The 24,673-nt window shown below is 41.4% G+C and overlaps 1 protein-coding gene across 1 annotated transcript in view; it reads right to left on the bottom strand.

Annotated features, from left to right (window-relative positions):
• Window positions 1-6,733: 6,733 nt before the first annotated feature.
• The window catches only part of znf330 (zinc finger protein 330), a 29,249-nt gene continuing 11,309 nt past the window's right edge, over window positions 6,734-24,673 (bottom strand). Inside the window, exons 6-10 of the mRNA XM_062996236.1 lie at window positions 24,472-24,598; window positions 23,430-23,534; window positions 23,284-23,330; window positions 14,979-15,096; window positions 6,734-7,241 (exon numbers count right to left, since the gene is read on the bottom strand). Of these exons, the coding sequence (XP_062852306.1) occupies window positions 6,958-7,241; window positions 14,979-15,096; window positions 23,284-23,330; window positions 23,430-23,534; window positions 24,472-24,598 (681 nt within the window). The 3' untranslated portion in view covers window positions 6,734-6,957. The remainder of the gene's footprint in view (window positions 7,242-14,978; window positions 15,097-23,283; window positions 23,331-23,429; window positions 23,535-24,471; window positions 24,599-24,673) is intronic.

Below are 24,673 nucleotides of genomic sequence, written 5' to 3' on the forward strand. Positions count from 1 at the left end.
CCCTCACCACTCACACACAGTCAGAAATACTCAACCCCCCTCCCTCACCACTCACACACAGTCAGAAATATTCAACCCCCCTCCCTCACAACTCACACAGTCAGAAATACTCAACCCCCTCCCTCACAACTCACATCCAGTCAGAAATACTCAACCCCCCTCCCTCACAACTCACATCCAGTCAGAAATACTACCCCCCTTTCTCACCACTCAAATACAGTCAGAAATACTCAACCCCCCTCCCTCACAACTCACATCCAGTCAGAAATACTCAACCCCCCTCCCTCACAACTCACATCCAGTCAGAAATACTCAACCCCCCTCCCTCACAACTCTCATCTAGTTAGAAATACTCAACCCCCCTCCCTCACCACTCACATACAGTCGGAAATATTCAACCCCCCTCCCTCACAACTTTGTTTCTACACACATACAGTCGGAAATATTCAACCCCCCTTCCTCACAACTCTGTACTTCTAAACACATACAGTCAAAAATATTCAGCCCTCCTCCCTCACAACTCTGTTTCTACTCACACCCAGTCACAAATATTCAACCCCCCTCCCTCACAACTCTGTTTCTACACACATACAGTCAAAAATATTCAGCCCTCCTCCCTCACAACTCTGTTTCTACACACATACAGTCGAAATATTCAGCCCTCCTCCATCACAACTCTGTTTCTACACACATAGTCAGACATATTCAACCCCCTCCCTCACAACTCACATCCAGTCACAAATATTCAACCCCCCTCCCTCACAACTCACATACAGTCAGAAATACTCAACCCCTTTCCCTCACAACTCACATCCAGTCAGAAATACTCAACCCTCCTAGCTCACAACTCACATACAGTCAGAAATACTCAACCCCCCTCCCTCACAACTCACATCCAGTCAGAAATACTCAACCCTTACTCCCTCACAACTCACATACAGTCAGAAATATTCAACCGCCCTCCCTCACAACTCTGTTTCTACACACATACAGTCGGAAATATTCAACCCCCCTTCCTCACAACTCTGTTTCTAAACACATACAGTCAAAAATATTCAGCCCCCCTCCCTCACAACCAGCCCCGGTTCTGGACTGCTTTGCTTGGGGGGGCAAAGACACAATTTGGGGGGGCAATGCCCCCCTCAGCCCCCCCCTAGCCCCGGTTCTGGACTGCTTTGCTTGGGGGGGCAAAGACACAATTTGGGGGGGCAATGCCCCCCTCAGCCTCCCCCTAGCGCCGGCCCTGCTCACAACTCTTTTTCTACACACATACAGTCAGAAATATTCAGCCCTCCTCCCTCACAACTTTGTTTCTACACACATACCATCAGACATATTCAACCCCCCTCCCTCACAACTCTCATCCAGTCAGAAATATTCAACCCCCCTCCCTCACAACTCTGTTTCTACACACATGCATTCAGAAATATTCAACCCCCCTACCTCACAACTCACATAGTCAGAAATATTCAACCCCCCTCCCTCACAACTCTCATCCAGTCAGAAATATTCAGCCCTCCTCCCTCACAACTCTGTTTCTACACACATACAGTCAGACATATTCAATCCCTCAGATACAGTCAGAAATATTCAACCCCCCTCCCTCACAACTCTCATCCAGTCAGAAATATTCAACCCCCCTCCCTCACAACTCTGTTTCTACACACATGCATTCAGAAATATTCAACCCCCCTACCTCACAACTCACATAGTCAGAAATATTCAACCCCCCTCCCTCACAACTCTCATCCAGTCAGAAATATTCAACCCCCCTCCCTCACAACTCTGTTTCTACACACATACATTCAGAAATATTCAACCCCCCTACCTCACAACTCACATAGTCAGAAATATTCAACCCCCCTCCCTCACAACTCTCATCCAGTCAGAAATACTCAACCCCCCTCCCTCACAACTCTCATCCAGTCAGAAATACTCAACCCCCCTTCCTCACAACTCTGTTTCTACACACATACAGTCGGAGATATTCAACCCCACTCCCTCTTTCACCAACCTTATAGGGTATTCTGGTGATGTGTATAGTTATTGATTTATTTATTAGGATTTTAAGGTAATTTAAGGTTTTACACTTTGGTTACATTCATGACAGGACAGGTAATTATTCGTTATACAACGTTCATCAGTTCACAAGTTTAATGTCACAGTCATGGACAATTTAGTGACTCCAATTCAGTCTTTGTACTGTAAGAGGAAACCCATGCGGACACGGGGAGAACATGCAAACTCCACACAGAAAGGACCCAGACCACCCCACCTGGGAGTCGAGCCCAGGAACATCTCGCTGTGAGGCGACAGTGCTACCCACCGAGCCACCGTGCTGTCCCATGATGTGTATATGTGTTTAGCTCCATCTGATTTTCACCTTTTTGGATGCTCAAAGAAGCTTTAAGGGGAAGAAGATTTTCATGTGATGATGTGAAAGCAGCGCTGCATCAGTGGCTACGAGCTCAACCAAAAAATGTTTGCTGATGTCATTAAAAAGTTGGTACGACGCTGGAAAAATGCATCAAATAGTGATAATGTAGAAAAGTGATGTGATTTGTTTTTGAAATTCTTAATAAATAGAGTTTAAAAAAGTGAGGAAGCTTTTTCAAGAGCCCTTGTAATAACAGTACTTGGGAGTACTAGAACTTCCTTTGCCTTGATAACCTTTAATAAGCTTGTTAGGATACGTCCTAACAAGCTTAAACATTTCCTGTGTAATGTTCACCTATTTTTTACGTGCACAGGCTTCCTGCTCAGTGAGGTTTAACAGCTTGTGTGCTGACTGCTTCTTTAAATCCCACCAAAGATTTTCTATGGGATTTAAATCTGACTGTTAAAGCCACATCAGGATATTTTAGGACTGATCCCTTAATCCCATGGCAGTCCCTGGCTTGTATTTGGGCCCAAAATGAGCAAGAATTTATATCTGTAAGTTTTACATTGTCAACATAGCCTAGTGGGTAGAGCTTTGGGCTATCAACCGGAAGATTGGCGGTTTAAATCCAGCCTCTTCTATGCTGCCATTGTTGGGTCCTTGAGCAAGACCCTTAACCCTGTCTGCTCCAGGGGCGCCGTACAATGGCTGACCCTGTGCTCTGACCCCAGCTTCCAAACAAGCTGGGATATGCGAAGAAAGAATTTCATTGTACTGTACATCTGTATATGTATATATGACAAATAAAGTATCTTCTTCTTCTAAAGCTAAAATGTCTACTTTTTAGCAATGCAAATAGCATTGCTAAAAAAAAACAAAAAAACAATGTAGTTCTGATAAATTCTGACAAATTACAGTGTTTATATTTTGTATTATTACAAGGCTGTGTTTGTATTAATATTGACAATATTTATATCAAACCAGCAGAATCTCGAAGTCATTTTCTTGCTGCAAGTCTAATTATTACCAAACTACATTTTTACCTCAGAAGGCAGAACATTCCACCTGAAAATACCTTGATCTACACTTCCCCAGCCATCCATTTAACATAGTTTTGAAGAAAACAGAATTCGTAGGACCAGTCATCAGGAATCTACAAATCACTGAGCTCAGCATGATTCATGTACCTACTTATGTTTGCATATGGACGTAGCATGGTTATGTGCTTAATCATACACCGATCGGCCATAACATTAAAACCACCTCCTTGTTTCTACACTCACTGTCCATTTTATCAGCTCCACTTACCATATAGAAGCACTTCGTAGTTCTACAATTACTGACTGTAGTCCATCTATTTCTCTGCATGCTTGTTAGCCCCGTTTCACCACCACAGGACCACCACAGAGCAGGTATTATTTAGGTGGTGGATCATTCTCAGCACTGCAGTGACACTGACATGGTGGTGGTGTGTTAGTGTGTGTTGTGCTGGTATGAGTGGATAAGACACAGCAGTGCTGCTGGAGTTTTTAAACACCTCACTGTCACTGCTGGACTGAGAATAGTCCACCAACCAAAAATATCCAGCCAACAGCACCCTGTGGGCAGCGTCCTGTGACCACTGATGAAGGTCTAGAAGATGACCAACTCAAACAGCAGCAATAGATGAGCGATCGTCTCTGACTTTACAGCTACAAGGTGGACCAACTAGGTAGGAGTGTCTAATAGAGTGGACAGTGAGTGGACACGGTATTTAAAAACTCCAGCAGCGCTGCTGTGTCTGATCCACTCATACCAGCACAACACACACTACCATGTCAGTGGGGGGGGTCCTGACCATTGAAGAACAGCATGAAAGGGGGCTAACAAAGCATACAGAGAAACAGATGGACTACAGTCAGTAACTGTAGAACTACAAAGTGCTCCTATATGGTAAGTGGAGCTGATAAAAAGGACTGAGTGTAGAAACAAGAAGGTGGTGTTAATGTTATGGCTGATCAGTGTATACTCCTGTTAGCAGAGATTATGAGGAGTGTCCACACATTTTTGGCCATTTAGTGTCTGTATTGTAGTGATATCTGTGATAATGGATTCCAAAAAGTACACCAATGTTTTAAACACCTAATAAATGCACCTAAAACATCCAAAGTAAAAATATATGATATATAATGTATTTTGGCCATATTTATTTGGCTTTGTCTCATGGTCAGGGAACAACCACCTTCTTTTAAATGTGGCCAAGACAAAGGAGATGGTCCTAGACTTCAGGAGGACCAGGACTGCTTTGAAACCCCTCTGTATCCTGGAGGAAGAGGTGGAGGTGGTGGAATGTTACAAATACCTCGGTGTCCATCTTGACGACAGACTGGACTGGAAGTGCAGCACCGAGGCTGTCTACAGAAATGGCCAGAGCAGACTTTATTTTTTAAGGAGGCTCAGGTCCTTCAACATATGCAGCAAGATGCTACATATTTTTTTATCAGTCTGTAGTGAAAAGTGCAATTTTCTATGCAGCTATCTTCTGGGGAAGCAGCATTAGAGCCAAAGATTCCAAGAAACTTAACAAGCTTATCAGGAAGGCTGGTTCTGTGCTGGGTTTTGCTCTGGAGCCCTTAAGAGCTAGTTATTGAGCAGATAATCTTGCATAAACTGCTTAATATAATGGACAACACCACACACCCATTACATGACCTGCTGATTAAACAGCAAAGTGCTTCTAGTGGAAGGTTCTGCCAACTCCGCTGCAACAAAAAGCTGCCCACAGCTGTGGCAACCTATAATAACTCTCACTGGTGTAAGAGGAGGACACAGAACCTATAATCTCCACGAGACAATAAACCTACTACTTGACTGCTTGGTACTGTTTTATTTGCACAGCTTTTAAATCGCACAATGTCTATAACTGCACCTTTAGGTTCCCCCGTTCCTGTTAGATGTTTTATATTCTTATTTTTTTATATTATTATATTTTATTTTCATTACTGTCTTAAATTTTTATTCTTTCCTGTACCTCATTGTAATGTCGTTGTGTAAATAATTGTAATTGCTGCTGCGACACCGCAATTTCCCTTCGGGGATCAATAAAGTAATCAATCAATTAATCAATCAATCAATCTAGTGTTAGAAAGTGAGCAAGGCCCTTAACCCTCAATTGCTCAGACTGTAACTGTACTGTAAGTCGCTTTGGATAAAGGCGTCTGCTAAATGCTGAAGATGTAAATGAATCAATTTTTAAAAGATAAAGTTTGTGAACTAAACTTCTAATCTAATCTGGTGTGTAAACTTTTGCACACTGTGTTTTAGAAATGTTCATAGCCGGCTTGATCTCCCAAAGGACACATCCAGACAATCTTTTTTATGGGAATCAGCTGGTGGGGCAGCAGTCCAATAAACTAGCTCACCACCACCAAGACTAACCGGGTGATACATGACTAATAATCAAATGAGACTAAATTTATATGAATCCTCTTTAAAAAAAGATCAAGAGGGGCGCTCAGGTGGTAAAACACACGCTGGAACCAGAGATGGGATCTTGAATACATCGTCTTAGCTCTGCCTGCCGGCTCTCTTGAGGTCAAAACACCGATTGGACTGTTGTTCAGATAGGGGTGGGATATTAAAAGCCGGATAGGGACTCTCATATAACTAATGCAATTACGACCTCTGCTGGCTGATTGATGGCGCCTGCACAGAGATGAGAAAAGAGTGCTGTCAGGGTGTGTCCCTCCGTACACAGCGCTGAGCTGGACTGCACTCGTCAAAGTGTAGGTGACAAGATGCATACGGCTGCTGCCCACGTGTCGGAGGGGGCGTGGGTTAGCTTCGTTCTCCTCAATCAGAGCAGGGATCGGCATTGGTGGAGAGGAAGCATGACGTAATCGGGCAATTGGATGCATTAAAAGGGAGAAAATGCATAAAACAAAAAATATAAATAAAAAAGATCAAGGGTCACAAAGAAATTTTTGGACTTTTGAATGCAAATGTCATGTCTAAAATAAATTCTATTTTTTGGTGCTCGGGTGGCAAAGTGGTAAAACACGCTAGCACACCAAAGCTGGTATCTTAAACTGGCGAGTTTGAATCTCAGGTCGACTACAGACAGGCTGGACACCTACATGAACAATGATTGGCTAGTCCGAGGGTGGGAGTGTTAACTGCTGTTAGTATGACTTCTGCTGGCTGATTAATGGCACGTACACAGAGACGGGGGGGGATAATGGAGAACGGTGTGGGACACTCAGTGCGAGATACGGATCTTCGGAAAACTGGGAGGGGGGTAATTATGATGGAGGTAAAATGTAGAATGAGATAGATGTCATGTATTTATTAAGTAAGGAATACAAATGGAACTGGTCAGAGAAAAATGTATTCCATTTTAATGATAGGCTTTTAGTCAGAGAAGTACACATCTGCTTCCACATCTGTTTTGAGCAGCTGAACAAGGCTCTACAAAGAATGTGCTACACAGACAGTTTTTTAAAGACAGTTTAGTTCCAAAACACAAACGAGACGAAATAAATTTTGTAAGATCAGATAAAATAAGCTGTAAATCAGAATGACCACGCCTTTATTTAACACTAATGGACGTTTCCACTAGCCGAACTGGTGCCCAGACTCATGTCATTAAGCTTATCCACCACTTCAGCCTCATCAACACCCTCCTCCTCTTCCTCCTCCTCATCGTCTTCATCCTCATCCTCATCTTCATCTTCGTAGTACTCGTCGTCTCCGTCGTCATCTTCCTCGAGGTCTCCAGTTCCACCCGCAGCAGAGTTTTTCCAGTAGGAGTCGTATCCAGAGGCTCCGTAATCGTAACTGTAGTCATCGGCTCCGCTCTGTCGGCCAAACTTATGAGTGCGAGCTGGAGAGAGATCAACACTAGGGTTAACCATGTTTGGATTTACTCTAAAGGGACACACATTTCAACTGCTCTAGACATTTTTATTAAGGAGGGTCCCTCCATGTGTGCAGGTCACTGCTGTGTTTTTTTTTTCCTTCTTTAACTACCGAAAGGCCGGGCTCCTACATGAACAATGATTGGCTAGTTCAAGGCTGGGAGTGATAACTGCTGCTATTACGAGTTAGTAGCAGTTAAGGTATTGGACTAGTAATCGAAAGGTTGCTGGCTCAAGCCCCATCACTGCTAGGTTGCCATTGTTGGGCCCTTGAGCAAGGCCGTTACACCTCAATTGCTTAGACAGTATACTGTCACAGTACTGTAAGTTACTTTGGATAAAAGCTTCCGCTAAATGCCGATAATTGAAAAATGTAAATGTTACGACCTCTGCTGGCTGACTGATGGCACGTACACAGAGACGGGTGATAATAGAAAATGGTGCAGGACTCTCCGTGCGAGATACGGATCTCCACATGAACCCACTTGTGCAGGTGAAAAAGAAGCGATTGGCTACTGCACGTCATAGTCACAGCTCTCCTCTGTCAGAATTAGGGCTGAAACGATTCCTCGAGAAACTCGAGTAATTCAATTACTAAAAATCATCCATGCAAATTTTTCGCATCGAAGCGTCGTTTAATCTATACCACTATATACAACAGCTCACTGTGTTTCGCACGGACGACTTTTTTGCACAACGCGTTCACCCTGTGGGCAGGTGACGTGAAGAAGCCCAGGGCTGCGTCCGAAATCTCATACGTAAACAGTACCTAACAGTGCTTACACCGGGTACTTTTCGCGTACAGTTCAATGAATACTACGTATTTTGACACGCTCGCCGCTCCCGCGTACTGTTCATTATGAAAGTATGAGATTTCGGACACAGCCGAGATTTGATCGCGTGGACTGCAAAATGCAGAAAGAGAGAGAAAACACAGAGGACCAATAGACAGATCTTAGTTCTGCTTAATATTAATTTGATCTCTTTATAAAGACCACATATATAGTTTATACTCTACATACAGGAGGAATTTTTGTGTGACCTTTTTTTATATGACCTTTTTAAACACAGCGATCCGGTCGCCACAAACTAAACACACGGCTTTACACCTGACTTAAATAAATAAATACTTCCAGACGTCAATGTCTTGTATCAGTCGCACTCAGTTTCATTTGGCAACACGTTACGGTGAAGCTGGATACACTCACACACATGCACGAACGTACAAATTTAGGTAAACTAATAAAAAATAACAGTCCCTTCCAAATAAAAACAACGCTATTGTATTGCATGTATGATGTACATTTATTTACGTCTTACTTCTATTTACCACTGACCTCATGCGGGCCGGTCAGAGACACCCATCGGGTCGGATGTGGCCCGGGGGCCGTGCAATGCCCAGGTGTCCGTTATTAGATACATCTAACTGATAAACCCACTCTTTGATTGTTGTATTGTTGTACCATAAAGATTAAGTTTAGTGTTTAGTTTTTAACGACCTTTGTCTGCCATTGGGCCATGTTCATGTCAGATAAGGTTTTAATATGTCTATTATTCGCTATTCTGTTTTATTTAGTGTAGTTGTATCTGTGTATGCCCATTATACACAGTTGAGTCACATTATTATGACCACCAGCTAATATTCAGAGTAACCAACATGTGCAGCACGGACTGCAGCTAGACGAGCTGGGAGTGTCTTAATAAGGTCCTGGTAGGTTCTCACAGGTATCTGGAGCCATGCTGACTGCAGTGCATCCCACAGCTGCTGGAGGGAGCTTGTGGGGTGGGGGGTTGATCCATAGAGCGAGCACGATGATCGAGGTGGTCCTACAGATGCTCAACTGACTTCAAGTCTGGGGAATAAGGGGGCCAGGGTAGTACTTGTAAGTTTGGTCATGCTCTTTTTCACCAATGTCGGACATTTCTAGCCGTGTGGCATGTCGCATTGTCTTGCTGGAAAATCCCATCCGCCACAGGGAAGACAATTTTACCCATGACAGCAACGAGGGATATATGTGCAGACAGCCTATCGCACACCTTATACACCTTATACAAAGGTGACTTGTGTCACTGGATCTCTAACTTCTTGACGGACAGAACACAGGCAGTACAGGTAGGCAAACATGTCTCACCCACCCTCACACTTAGCACTGGCGTCCCCCAGGGCTGTGTCCTGAGCCCCCGGCTGTACTCTCTGTACACCTATGACTGTGTGGCCACTTCCAGCTCTACCACCATTGTCAAGTTTGCTGATGACACTGTTGTGGTGGGCCTGATCTCTAACAACGATGAGAGGGCCTACCTAGAGCACATTAAACACCTGGAGGACTGGTGCCAGGATAATAATCTCCTCCTTAACTTCAGCAAGACAAACGAGCTGATAGTGGACTGCGGCATAAAGCAGGTGAGGAACTATTACTCTGTTTAGATCAGTGGCACTGCAGTGGAAAGTGTAGACAGTTTCAAGTACCTTGGAGTCCACATCTCTGAGGACCCGTCATGGTCCTGCCACACTACCACGCTGGCAAAGAAGGCCCGTCAGCGTCTTCATCACCTTAGACACCACTTAAGGGACTTCAAATTACCCTCCAAGGTGCTTCGTAACTTCTACACCTGCACGATTGAAAGCATCATAACGTGAAACATCACTGCCTGGTTCAGAAACAGCACCAAGCAGGAGAGGCAGGCTCTCCAGAGGGTGGTGCGTTCAGCTGAGCGCATAATCTGGACTGAGCTTCCTGACCTGCAGTCCATATACAGGAAACGGTGCTGGTCAAGGGCCAGAAAAATAGCAAAGGACCCCAGTCATCCCACTAATGGACTGTTTTCTTTGTTACGGTCTGGGAAGCGTTTTCATGCTCTGAAGGATGAGGAGGAGCTTTTTCCCAGAAGTTATTTAAGTCCTCAACGAAAATAGCATTCAGGACTAATTTACACAACTTGCACAATCTAATTTATATGTATATATGTGTGTATATACAGTGTATCACAAAAGTGAGTACACCCCTCACATTTCTGCAGATATTTAAGTATATCTTTTCATGGGACAACACTGACAAAATGACACTTTGACACAATGAAAAGTAGTCTGTGTGCAGCTTATATAACAGTGTCAATTTATTCTTCCCTCAAAATAACTCAATATACAGCCATTAATGTCTAAACCACCGGCAACAAAAGTGAGTACACCCCTTAGTAAAAGTTCCTGAAGTGTCAATATTTTGTGTGGCCACCATTATTTCCCAGAACTGCCTTAACTCTCCTGGGCATGGAGTGTACCAGAGCTTCACAGGTTGCCACTGGAATGCTTTTCCACTCCTCCATGACGACATCACGGAGCTGGGGGATATTCGAGACTTTGCGCTCCTCCACCTTCCGCTTGAGGATGCCCCAAAGATGTTCTATTGGGTTTAGGTCTGGAGACATGCTTGGCCAGTCCATCACCTTTACCCTCAGCCTCTTCAATAAAGCAGTGGTCGTCTTAGAGGTGTGTTTGGGGTCATTATCATGCTGGAACACTGCCCTGCGACCCAGTTTCCGGAGGGAGGGGATCATGCTCTGCTTCAGTATTTCACAGTACATATTGGAGTTCATGTGTCCCTCAATGAAATGTAACTCCCCAACACCTGCTGCACTCATGCAGCCCCAGACCATGGCATTCCCACCACCATGCTTGACTGTAGGTATGACACACTTATCTTTGTACTCCTCACCTGATTGCCGCCACACATGCTTGAGACCATCTGAACCAAACAAATTAATCTTGGTCTCATCAGACCATAGGACATGGTTCCAGTAATCCATGTCCTTTGTTGACATGTCTTCAGCAAACTGTTTGCAGGCTTTCTTGTGTAGAGACTTCAGAAGAGGCTTCCTTCTGGGGTGACAGCCATGCAGACCAATTTGATGTAGTGTGCGGCGTATGGTCTGAGCACTGACAGGCTGACCCCCCACCTTTTCAATCTCTGCAGCAATGCTGACAGCACTCCTGCGCCTATCTTTCAAAGACAGCAGTTGGATGTGACGCTGAGCACGTGCACTCAGCTTCTTTGGACGACCAACGCGAGGTCTGTTCTGAGTGGACCCTGCTCTTTTAAAACGCTGGATGATCTTGGCCACTGTGCTGCAGCTCAGTTTCAGGGTGTTGGCAATCTTCTTGTAGCCTTGGCCATCTTCATGTAGCGCAACAATTCGTCTTTTAAGATCCTCAGAGAGTTCTTTGCCATGAGGTGCCATGTTTTAACTTTCAGTGACCAGTATGAGAGAGTGTGAGAGCTGTACTACTAAATTGAACACACCTGCTCCCTATGCACACCTGAGACCTAGTAACACTAACAAATCACATGACATTTTGGAGGGAAAATGACAAGCAGTGCTCAATTTGGACATTTAGGGGTGTAGTCTCTTAGGGGTGTACTCACTTTTGTTGCCGGTGGTTTAGACATTAATGGCTGTATATTGAGTTATTTTGAGGAAAGAATAAATTTACACTGTTATACAAGCTGCACACAGACTACTTTTCATTGTGTCAAAGTGTCATTTTGTCAGTGTTGTCCCATGAAAAGATATACTTAAATATCTGCAGAAATGTGAGGGGTGTACTCACTTTTGTGATACACTGTATATATACTTATGCGTGTATACAGTTTTTATTTATATATTTATATATATATATATATATATATATATATATATATATATGGGTATATGTATAGATTTGTATTTGTGTATAGTAATCACATCTCGCATTATGTTGCACAGTTTCTGAACTACTTGTCCAATTTTTTGTATAATATATATTTTGACTATTTGTACGTTTCTTTAACTAATGTGGCTGAGCAGTCACTAAAGCATTTCACTGCCAGTTGAGTATGACTATGTATGTGACAAATAACCCTTGATTTGATTTGATCAGTGGTGTATAAAGTACCAGAAGGCCATACTTGAGTAAAAGTACAAGTATCTTACCAGAAATTTACTTTGATAGAAGTAAGTCACCTTTTAGAATATTACTTGAGTAAAAGTCTAAAAGTATCTGATGTTTTATGTACTTAGGTATCAAAAGTAATTTGATATTAAATGTACTTAAGTATTAAAAGTAGAAGTAAAAGTAAATGCTGTTAGTATAAATGGAAGCGGTCATTTTAAATATAAAGATTTCATGATCATAATCAACTGTTGACATCACCTGTTTGAAATCTTGACATTTAGTTTTTTTTTTTTTTTTTTTACTTATTACTAGCCCTAAATGTTCCTGTTCCAACATTTTTAGAATGTGAGTCGATGTAAATGTAAAAAACACTGCATCTATTTTATTTGCATTTTCTATACTGTCCCATTTTTTTATTTGGGTAGTATATTTGCCTAGTATTTATTTGCCTGGTTAAATAAAGGTTAAATAAAAAAAATAAAAATAAAAATTTCAATAACAAAAAAATAATTTTGGCATAATTAATTTAAAGCAAAACTCAAGAGAGTTTAACAAAACGTGTGGCACTTTTATCCCTTTAATGATCTGTTTAACCATTATTTTAAATTAAAATATTTGAGTAAACTAAGCTGTATTTAAATAATCTTTTTTGGGCTGTATCTACTCACTGAATGGCATGTGTTAAACTAAAAAATATTGGTATTCTTACTTTAAGAAAACACCATTTCTAACTTGAAGCCAACAGCTGAAAAATCATGAATAATAAGCTGGATAAGTTGAGTTCTTGTTGAGATGATTACAGGGTTAAAGACGTGCTGCATGTTCCTCAGCACCATGAATCTCTCCTCTGGTCTAATACAGAAGTTCTCTGAGGAAATATTTGTCCGTAGGTGAGTTTTAATAAATAATGGACGTGTCTTCATGAGTTTTGCAGTCAATGAATTCCAAACAAATTTAGTGAAACATTTTATTTGTGGTTTGAATGTAATGGGTAAAAATGGGAGGTAGATATCTGAACAATGTTAATGCTAATAATATTAAAAAACCGCTGATGCTGCAGCTTTACTTTGTTAATCATTGTTAACTTACATCAGTGTGTTGGAGCTTCTGAATGTCCATATTTGCGGGTCTTTGGGTGAACGACGCACTTTTAGAAAACTCCGATAGCTTTTAGAGAACGTTTGCACATGCGCATTAATGTGTTTAACCACCGTCTAACTTACAAGGGCAGATTCACCAGATTCAGCATCACACATCTAACATCATTTAACTTCATTCTGTAGTAACGAGTAACGAATTTACATACAGCGAATGTAAGAGTAAAAGTACACAATTTCTTTAGAAAATGTAGTGGAGTAAAAGTGAAAGTTGCCGAAAATTTTTATACTCCAGTAAAGTACAAATACCTAAAAAAACTATTTAAGTACTGTAACAAAGTATTATTACTTCGTTACTATACACCACTGGATTTGATTTTGATTATCTGTATGGTGTAGCATACAGTTAGGCCCAGAAATATTTGGACAGTGACACAAACTTCATGATTTGTGAAAAAAAGGGGTTTTTCTTCACCATGGAAAGGATTCTGCGATCATCCACCACTGTCGTCTTCCATGGACGTCCAGGCCTTTTTGAGTTCCCGAGCTCACCAGTGTGCTATCTTTTCCCCAGAATGTGCCACTCCTAACATTTCCGCTATCTCTCTGATGGATTTCTTCTTTTTTTCAGCCTAATGATGGTCTGTTTCACTTCCACTGAGAGCTTCTTTGACCGCATGTTGTGGGTTCACAGCAACAGCTTCCAAATGCAAATGCCACACCTGGAATCAACTCCAGACCTTTTAACTGCTTAATTGATGATAGATTGACGTGGGAATAGCCCATGCAGCCCTTGAAAAAGCTTTTGAGATAATTGTCCAATTACTTTTGGTCCCTTGAAAAAGAGGCAGCTACATATTAAAGAGCTGTAATTCCTAAACCCTTTCTCCAATTAGGATGTGAATACCCTCAAATTAAAGCTGATATTATATTATACAGCATTATATAAGTGTATCTTGAATATGTTTTGGTAAACAGCTAAAATGCCAAAACTTGTGTCACTGTCCAAATATTTCTGGGCCTAACTGTATTTATAAATTTATTTATTAGGATTTTAACGTCATGTTTTACACACTTTGGTTATATTCATGACAGAACAGGTTATTACTGGTTACACAAGATTCATTTACATTTTTAATTTTGGCATTTAGCAGACACTTTTGTCCAAAGTGATTTACAGTACTGTGACAGTATACAGTCTAAGCAATTGAGGGTTAGAGGCCTTGCTCAAGTGCCCAACAGTGGCAACCTGGCAACCTTACTAGTCCAGAACCTTAACCACTAGGCCACAACTGCCCTCAGTTCAGTTCAAGTTTAATGCCAAACACAGTCATGGACAATTTAGTATGTTCGATTTACCTCACCTGCACTTTTTTGTACTGTGGGAGGAAACCCACTCAGACCCACCTGGGAATCAAACCCAGGACCTTTTTGCTGTAAGGCAACAGTGCAACCCACCGAGCCACCGTGCCGCCCTGTGTGTGTCAGTTAATCATCAATCAATATTTAGAATGAATATAACTACACCAGCCAGCCAATAAGAAACAATATCACTGTATTTCAGTAGACGACCTTCTTTATTAGTCATGGATGGTACTCAAACCCCGCTAATGGGCATAAAAAGACAAAGATTGTGTCCACTTTGTTGTGTGTGTGATCACTGATGAAACACTTACTGGACATGCTGAGGTCTTTGGTCTCCTGGGTTTGGTGGCCACACTTGGGGCATGGTGGTGCCTTGCCTTTCTCTTGCTTAAACACTTTGCTACGTGCATGATCATCACAGAAGCAGGCCTGTGAGGGAGAAAGAAGAACAAGTCATACACTACAAGACCAAAAGTATTTGGACACCTGACAATGAGCTTGTTGGACGACCTATTAAAAAAAAAACAGTATTAAAATAGAGCTTTTTAGCCATAACAGCTAGAGATGGGACGATCGATCAGCTATGAATCGGTATCGGCCGATTTTTTATCAAAATATGCTATCGACGATCGGTCGATATTTCCCAAATGTAGCCGATCCGATCGTGTGATATATAAAGATCACGTTAAGTTAACAGCTCAGTGGATTGATCCAGACTTTGAGCTACGAAGCACCAACCATCGCATCAAAATTCATCAATCATCGTACAGAAACCACAGTGAAAGCTCTTCATGACCTAAAATAACATCATTAACGTTGTGCATCATACATACGATGTAATTTTGCTGATTGAAATATTTACTTTAAAAAGATAATTCAACCCGGTCACATCTGAGTCGATTCTATCAGCACGTTATATAAACTCCTGGTTCACTTTGGTAAATCGTGAGCGGTTCTTGCTTGTGATGTAGATGAGAACAGAAAACGTTACAGAGCCAATCCGAGGCAAAAGTTTATTCATTACCAAATTCGTTAGTTCAGGATCATCTGCTGAACTTTTAGGATTATCAGAAAACTTTTAGACAGAACGAGTCTGACTCGGTTACAGATCTGTGGTAATAGCAGTTTAATTAAGCTTTTTAATGAAGCTTTTTAATGTAAGAGAGTCACACAAAATGTTCTGTAGTAGTTGGTGTTTATTTAAAACCACGACATTTAATTAATAACAGTAAACACGGAGAGATAACTGAGAAGAAAAACTTACGCTTCAACTGAAAACGAATCGACTCATGAATCACTTAGCGACACTGAACAAAGCGTCTCTCTTAAAGGCACACACGCGCACACACACACGCGCGCGCGCACGTGCTGCTGCGTTTGTCTCCGGTTTATCTTCACTGTGAGGCTCTTTTTAAGTTTTTTTTCAGACTGAACTGGATAACATTAAACCTGCGTGTGTGTGTGTGTGGGCATGTTGCACCCCCGCCCCGATCGAAATCGGCTATCGGTTGATCGCCCTGAAAGGAGATCGGAGATCGAAATCGGTGCCAAAAACCCTGATCGGTACATCTCTAATAACAGCCAATGTTCTGAGCAGGTTTCTGTGGGAATTTGTGCCTATTCAGTCAAAAGAGCATTTGTATGGTTGGGAACTGAACCTGATCTGAATTGAAGTTTCGGTTCATTCCAGAGCTGTTCAGTGAGGCTGAGGTCAGGGCTCTGTGATTTTGTAAATTTGGGAAGCAAAGGAGAAGCAGTCTAAACAGTTTTGCTTGTTTCAGTCATTTGATGACTCGCAAAAATTGACTTGTGGACAACAAACGTCAGCAACATTAGTTACGTGTGACAATTATATATATATATATACAGTGTATCACAAAAGTGAGTACACCCCTCACATTTCTGCAAATATTTTATTATATCTTTTAATGGGACAACACTATAGAACTAAAACTTGGATATAACTTAGAGTAGTCAGTGTACAACTTGTATAGCAGTGTAGATTTACTGTCTTCTGAAAATAACTCAACACACAGCCATTAATGTCTAAATAGCTGGCAACATAAGTGAGTACACCCCACAGTGAACATGTCCAAATTGTGCCCAAAGTGTCAATATTTTGTGTGACCACCATTATTATCCAGCACTGCCTTAACCCTCCTGGGCATGGAATTCACCAGAGCTGCACAGGTTGCTACTGGAATCCTCTTCCATTCCTCCATGATGACATCACGGAGCTGGTGGATGTTAGACACCTTGAACTCCTCCACTTTCCACAGGTGCTCAATTGGGTTTAGTCCATCACCTTTACCTTCAGCTTCCTCAGCAAGGCAGTTGTCATCTTGGAGGTTGTGTTTGGGGTCGTTATCCTGTTGGAAAACTGCCATGAGGCCCAGTTTTCGAAGGGAGGGGATCATGCTCTGTTTCAGAATGTCACAGTACATGTTGGAATTCATGTTTCCCTCAATGAACTGCAGCTCCCCAGTGCCAGCAACACTCATGCAGCCCAAGACCATGATGCTACCACCACCATGCTTGACTGTAGGCAAGATACAGTTGTCTTGGTACTTCTCACCAGGGCGCCGCCACACATGCTGGACACCATCTGAGCCAAACAAGTTTATCTTGGTCTCGTCACACCACAGGGCATTCCAGTAATCCATGTTCTTGGACTGCTTGTCTTCAGCAAACTGTTTGCGGGCTTTCTTGTGCGTCAGCTTCCTTCTGGGATGACGACCATGCAGACCGAGTTGATGCAGTGTGCGGCGTATGGTCTGAGCACTGACAGGCTGACCTCCCACGTCTTCAACCTCTGCAGCAATGCTGGCAGCACTCATGTGTCTATTTTTTAAAGCCAACCTCTGGATATGACGCCGAACACGTGGACTCAACTTCTTTGGTCGACCCTGGCGAAGCCTGTTCCGAGTGGAACCTGTCCTGGAAAACCGCTGTATGACCTTGGCCACCATGCTGTAGCTCAGTTTCAGGGTGTTAGCAATCTTCTTATAGCCCAGGCCATCTTTGTGGAGAGTAACAATTCTATTTCTCACATCCTCAGAGAGTTCTTTGCCATGAGGTGCCATGTTGAATATCCAGTGGCCAGTATGAGAGAATTGTACCCAAAACACCAAATTTAACAGCCCTGCTCCCCATTTACACCTGGGACCTTGACACATGACACCAGGGAGGGACAACGACACATTTGGGCACAATTTGGACATGTTCACTGTGGGGTGTACTCACTTATGTTGCCAGCTATTTAGACATTAATGGCTGTGTATTGAGTTATTTTCAGAAGACAGTAAATCTACACTGCTATACAAGCTGTACACTGACTACTCTAAGTTATATCCAAGTTTCATGTCTATAGTGTTGTCCCATGAAAAGATATAATGAAATATTTGCAGAAATGTGAGGGGTGTACTCACTTTTGTGATACACTGTATATATATATGGGTCATTCTATAATTTGGGGTACATTTCACATCACCAAAAAGTACAAAAACAATGTTCTTTCTCAGTAGAACAATCAGTGATTCAAGTTAATATATTCCTTTAGTGTAACATATCCACTAGTTGCAAAGCTTAAACATAATTATTTTTTATTTTAACTTACTTGACAATTTCCCTATTTTGACCCATAACTTCAGTGGTAGACCTTGCCTGGCTGACCACATGTCATTTCTTGAACAGAGTAATGTCTAATTTGAACATACATTTGAATTAAAATTATAAAAGAAATTGTAACCATAACAACGTATGTAACATAGTTGACGGTCAATTAATATACTCATTGACGATGTTCTATTATAGATAAAATATTTGTAAAAATAAGAGGACATTCACCACAGTTTGTTCAATATGCCCTCCACAGAGATAAATGATATCATGTAATGCTGGTCACATAGTTTTAGAACAAACCATTTAGAGTTGCTGAGTGGAGTTCTGTTAGTGACACAGTTGACAGAACTTTTGCGGACAATAATAAATAAATATATTAAAATTATTTAAAAGAGAAACTCAATTTAAAAAATATTCTTTTTCTTTAGTATTTAAACTATGGAAATAAAAAAAAAATAGATGTTGTTGCCCTTAATAATTTTATTCATTATTTTGAAACCAAGGCACCCTCAACTTAAAAAATGGACACAGCAAAAACTGTTCATTTAGGAACATCATGACAAATCTCAAGCTAAATGAAGCATAGGATGCACATAATGTTTTTGTGATTTTCCATTAATAGGTAAAATATGACATTTTTAAAGAAAATAGTTAGAATAAATATAATTATTATCATTGGACATGGAATGTACCCCAAATTATAGAATGACTATATATATATATAAAAAGAAAAATATGATCAACATCATTCTGATCGTGTCATTTTCTGCTCTCTAATAACGCTCTGGCCGTTTTAACCCGCAACGCACGCAATGGGTAAATGTTCCAGCCAGCTTCCGGCGCAGTGATTAAAATGGTGGAATACCCTACGTAGTGCACTTCACAGTAACAGATAATGTGAATGGAACGCTCCTACAGAATTGGCGCTAATGATTGTGAGAACCGCTTTCTGAACCAATCAGACCTTCTGATTTAAATTTTTAGTAAGAAATTCTGTTGTTTGCGTGTATTCAGTTTGCAGCGTCACACAAATGATTGTCAATGAAACACCTGATCGGCTTTCTAACGGCTTTCATGTTTTACTTCACAACCAGGAAAAGTTTGGAGGTTTTTAATTATAAGCACATTTACAAAATAATGGATTATATTCCTAATGGGACACACAGTTATAAATTTAGCATCTGGAACAAAATAAGCTAAGCAGTATTATGGATGGTCAATTTAAGCTTTTAACTGGTACCTAGGAAAGTAAAGGCACTGAGTAAAACGGCAAAATACAGTCGCTAATCTGTTGTTTTTATCTGAACTTACAGATTATTTATTTATTTCTACGCTATTTCCAAGAAATGTTTTGTGTATATGATATTAACTCGTGACTCGACTCGGACTCTAGCCTAAAGACACGTGACTCGACTCGGACTCTAGCCTAAAGACACGTGACTCGACTGACTTGTACATCAAGCCACGTTTAACTGAAGTTCCACAGTTTTGCTGACCGTGCTGATGGAAGGAAGCTGATGCAGTTTTGTATGAAATGTATTTTCATCATCTGGACATGTGAGGAAAACAGTAAAAGAATAAAATCGGGTCATTAAACTTTATTGGATTGTTAATCTAATGGCAGATTAAATCATATATAAGAGCTATGAAGCCACGACAGGTGATTCCAGAAATAGAAAACTTGCTGTCTAGGATGTAAACCTGGACTCCACATTTCACAGCTCACTAGTCACCATGCTGTATTTTTTTAATGCAAGACTTAAGATTGCATTAAACAGTTTAAGGTTTTGAGAAACATAGAGAATCGGTTCATATCCGCCATGTCTGTGCTTCACTTCTGTCAACGTCATATAAACAATTTGTCTCACTGACGGCGCTTTAACACGTCAGCAGTAAACGGGGTAAAAGTTCAATCAGACTGAACATTGAGCGACAGTGACAAGCTGTAAAAACAAGCACGTAAGCAGCAAATCTGCACACTATGTGATGATCAGTCAACACTAAATTTATTGTATTAGGATTTTGGTTACATTCATGACAGGACAGGAAGTAACTGGCTACACAAGGTTCATCAGACAATTTTCTATCTCCAATTCACCTCACTTGCACGTCTTTAGACTGTGGGTGGAAAACGGAGCTCCCAGAGGAAACCCACACAGACACGGGGAGAACATGCAAACTCCACACAGAAAGGACCCGGACCTCCCCACCTGAAGATCAAACACAGGACCTTCTTGCTGTGAGGCGACAGTGCTACCCACCAAGCCACCATCAACACTAAAGCAATTTAGCCACAGATCATGTGACTGCAGATTAAGTCTATAATCTGTTACTACTACTACTACTTCTGCAGAAGGGCAACAGCAATAGTAACGTGCACTGTCTGATCAAGAAGTCGGCACAAGAGGCAGAAAAATATATTTTAGATTAATTCTAAGAAAAATCAGGAAAAAATTAAAGCATAAACGATGCACCTGACCACAGTCTGGAGTGGCGCAGCAAGGGGTCTGAATACTTACATCAGTAACGTGAATAGATTTTAAATAGATTAAATGGTTTTTAAGGATTTATGAAAAACTCTAATACATGTACGATGGATAATTAGGTGTAGATGAGTAAAAATGTTAATTACAAGGGATCTTCAAAAAGTTTCTGCACTTTTATATTTTGGTTGGAAGCGGTGAGGGTGGGAGGAGTAGTAATCGATCGTGTCTGAGAGACAGAAGCTGCGTCCGAAATCGCATACTTCCATACTCAATAGTACACGAAATGAGGACGCGAGAGCGGTCAGTATGTCCAAATACACAGTATACACAAAGAGGTACGCGAGAAGTACCCGGATGACCTACTTATTGGGCAGCCATGTTTGAGTATGCAAGCGATGCACACTTGCGGTCCGCTAATGTATCCCATAATGCAACTGGAGCAGCGTAGGCGTTCGAAGAGTAATAAGAAACAAGAAAGATAGCGGCCCTCTGTTTACAAGTGTAAGTAAGATAAATAAAATAAAAATTTTAAAGACGAATAGATAACAAAAAGACGATAAATATCCAAAATTTTGGCGAGTGGTGTTTGTAATGAGTCTGTAACTATGGTGATATTACGTCATCACGTCCCCACGTCATCATTTGACGTTGGAAAGATGGCGCATGTAGTGCGTATCGCTGTTGTGTGCATACTGCATACTTCTGTACCTAAAGTACGTACTAAGGCAGAGTAGTGCATACTTCCTCCAATCTAGTACGTACTCTGTAAGTATGCGATTTCGGACGCAGCTAGAGACACTTATAGTCCGGATTCAGCACCAACTGATTTCCACCTTTTTGGATGCTCAAAGAAGCTTTAAAGGGAAGAAGATTTTCATGTGATGATGATGTGATGCTGGGAAAAATGTATCTGAAGGCGACTATGTAGAAAAGTCATGTCATTTGATTTTGAAATTCTTAATAAATAGAGTCAAAAAAGTGTGAAAACCCTCGTATATTCATTTTAAATCAAATCAACAACACAGTCAAGGGGTCTGAATACTTTCAGAATTTACTGTAATTGTGTTTTATCTTTCAATTATTTTTTATTTTAGCTGTAGATTACTTTGTAGCTTTGTACCTTAATTCTATAAGAGTTTTTTGTGTCCACATACTATATGGCATATGGAAATTTACCAGATGTATGGGGAGCTTTGCCAAAACATCCTTCATAAGTGGTTTAGTGCTATCCTGCTTTTCTGCAGGAGGCCAGCTTAAAAAATGTAATAATTGTTTATTATTGTCACTTTGGCCCTTTTCATGTGAAACAACAATGCAGCACAGCATAACTTAAAAAAACTCTTTTTTAGCACAGCTCCCCATAAATCTGGTAAATTCCCATATGCCAGATAGTGTACGTGATTTAAAAAAAAAACCTTCAAAGCCTTCAATGTAATCTACAGCTAAAATAAACACCCGCTCTCTGGGAAAGGTCATAGCCTCCCATGGCTCCTCTTACCACTCCTATGCTCATTCTGTCATTTCCTCCTTCAGACAGACAAGTCTCAGCACACATCTCAGCAAGTCTGCGAGATATCTCATAATGGATGTCTGCTCATCATCTAAAACTCAATCCTGGAGATCAATCTCCAACCCAGGACCTAGTCACCTCTCTTGATGACTCCCAGATCAGACAGATAATGTAAGAAGACTTGGTGTTGTCCTGGATAACCAGCTGAACGTCTCTTCTCATTTAGCCAACATGACAAGATCGTGCCGGTTCCTCCTCTACAAGATCAGGAAGATTCGGCCATTTCTCTCCATGGAAGCCATTCAGATTCTTGTGCAGTCACTTGTAATCTTACGGTTCAATTACTGTAACTCCCACCTGGCAGGTGCTCCTATGTTCACTATTAAACCCTTACAACTCATCCACAATGCAGCTGCTCGCCTGGTTTTTAACCAACCTAAACACTGCCACATCACCCCACTGCTGCGTTCTCCTCACTGGCTTCCTGTAGCTGCACGCATTCAGTTTAAAACACTGATGCTCGCCTACAAAGCCAAAAATGGACCAGCCCCAAGCTACCTTCGAGGTCTAATCAAACCCCGCTCTGTACCACGCAACTTCCAAGCCACTAGTCTCGCGCGACTTGATCCTCCACTCAGAACTCAAGGAAGACAAGCATCAAGGATCTTCTCTGTACTTGCACCCAAGTGGTGGAACGAGCTTCCCTGGTCTGTCTGAACATCTGAGTCTCTTGATGTGTTCAAAAGACGACTAAACACCTCTTTACTAAACACTTAAGCTGACTTGTACTTACTAACGCTCTTAGTTATTTCTTGACAAAAAACACTAACAGGGTTTTCAGCAGATTTGTATCCTTGAACTGTTGTCTACTTAAACTAGAGTAAGGTAATGTTTACTATGGAAGCTCTTCCGTAAGTCGCTCTGGATAAGAGCATCTGCTAAATGCAGAAAACATAAATGTAAATATAAAGCACAAAAATATTAAATTTAATAGCTGACCTTGCATCTGAGACAGGAGTGCTGGCCAAGTCGATTACATGAAACACCTAAAACCAAGACATAATATGAAAGTCAGTGTTTAAATCCAGAAGACCTCCAAAACCTAAAGAAACACAGAAACCAGCACAAGTTTGCCACGTACTCACATTTATAAGTCTCGGCCTCCAGCACCTGACAGCTGGCCTGGTGCTCGAACTGGTCGTCCTCGCATAAGCAATTGTGACAGAACGAGCAGCGAAAAATGCGTCCTCCTGTTTCACAAACAATACATAACATTTCTTCACTGACCAAACAGCCTGACTGCAAATTACATGTTAGCTGTGTTTTAAATAGCATTTCTACTGCACACTGCTTCAGTATATTCTGCATCATGCACACCACTACTACTGGTAGATTTATTACAGTATAAGTACATAATGTAGGAGGACTATACATCCATAATGCATAACTTTGTTGGTCCCCCTTTTGCTGCTAAAACAGCCCTGACCTGTCAAAGCATGGACTCCAATAGACCCCTGAAGGTATGCTGTGGTATCTGGCACCAAGATGTCAGCAGCAGATCCTTTAACTCCTCTAAGCTGTGAGGTGGGGCCTCCATGGATCGGACTTGTTTGTCCAGCACATCCCACAGATGCTCGATTGGATTGAGATCTGGGGAATTTGGAAGCCAAGTCAACACCTCAAACTGGTTATTGTGCTCCTCAAACCGTTCCTGAAGCATTTTTGCTTTGTGGCAGGGCACATTATCCTGCTCAAAGTGGCCACAGCCATCAGGGAATACTGTTCCCATGAAAGGGTGTACATGGTCCACAACAATGCTCAGGTAGGTGATACGTGTCAAAGTAACAGCCACATGGGTGGCAGGACCCAAGGTTTCCCAGCAGAACATTGCCCAAAGCATCACACTGCCTCCGACGGCTTGTCTTCTTCCCATAGTGCATCCTGGTGCCATGTGTTCTTCAGGTAAGCAACGCACATGCACCCGGCCATCCACATGATGTTACAAAAATAGAATACACTTAAAATTGTAGTATGAGTAAAATTTCTGTAAGTCAGAATTATTTAACTTTAACAAAACAAGTAAGACATGAGACCTGATGTATTTTTAAGGGGACTCAAAATTAATATAGTCCTAATTTGCATTTATATTGTACCACTGCAATAAATATTTATAAAGTAAACTTTTACCGTGCTCCCAAACACTACGTTCACATTCAATGCAGTCTGCATCCGTCAGAGGACAGGAGCAGGCATGTGTACTCAAACACTTTCTCCCATGGCACACCCAGGCTTCACAGAAGTCACATATTGCACCCTAGTGATCACAATGAGAAAGAAACATGCTTTGTTAATAAAGTAGTCCCAGAATGCTCTCTGGAAATAAATCTAA

Source organism: Trichomycterus rosablanca, chromosome 5 (genome assembly GCF_030014385.1).
Source record: "Trichomycterus rosablanca isolate fTriRos1 chromosome 5, fTriRos1.hap1, whole genome shotgun sequence".
NCBI classification, from domain to species: Eukaryota; Metazoa; Chordata; class Actinopteri; order Siluriformes; family Trichomycteridae; genus Trichomycterus; species Trichomycterus rosablanca.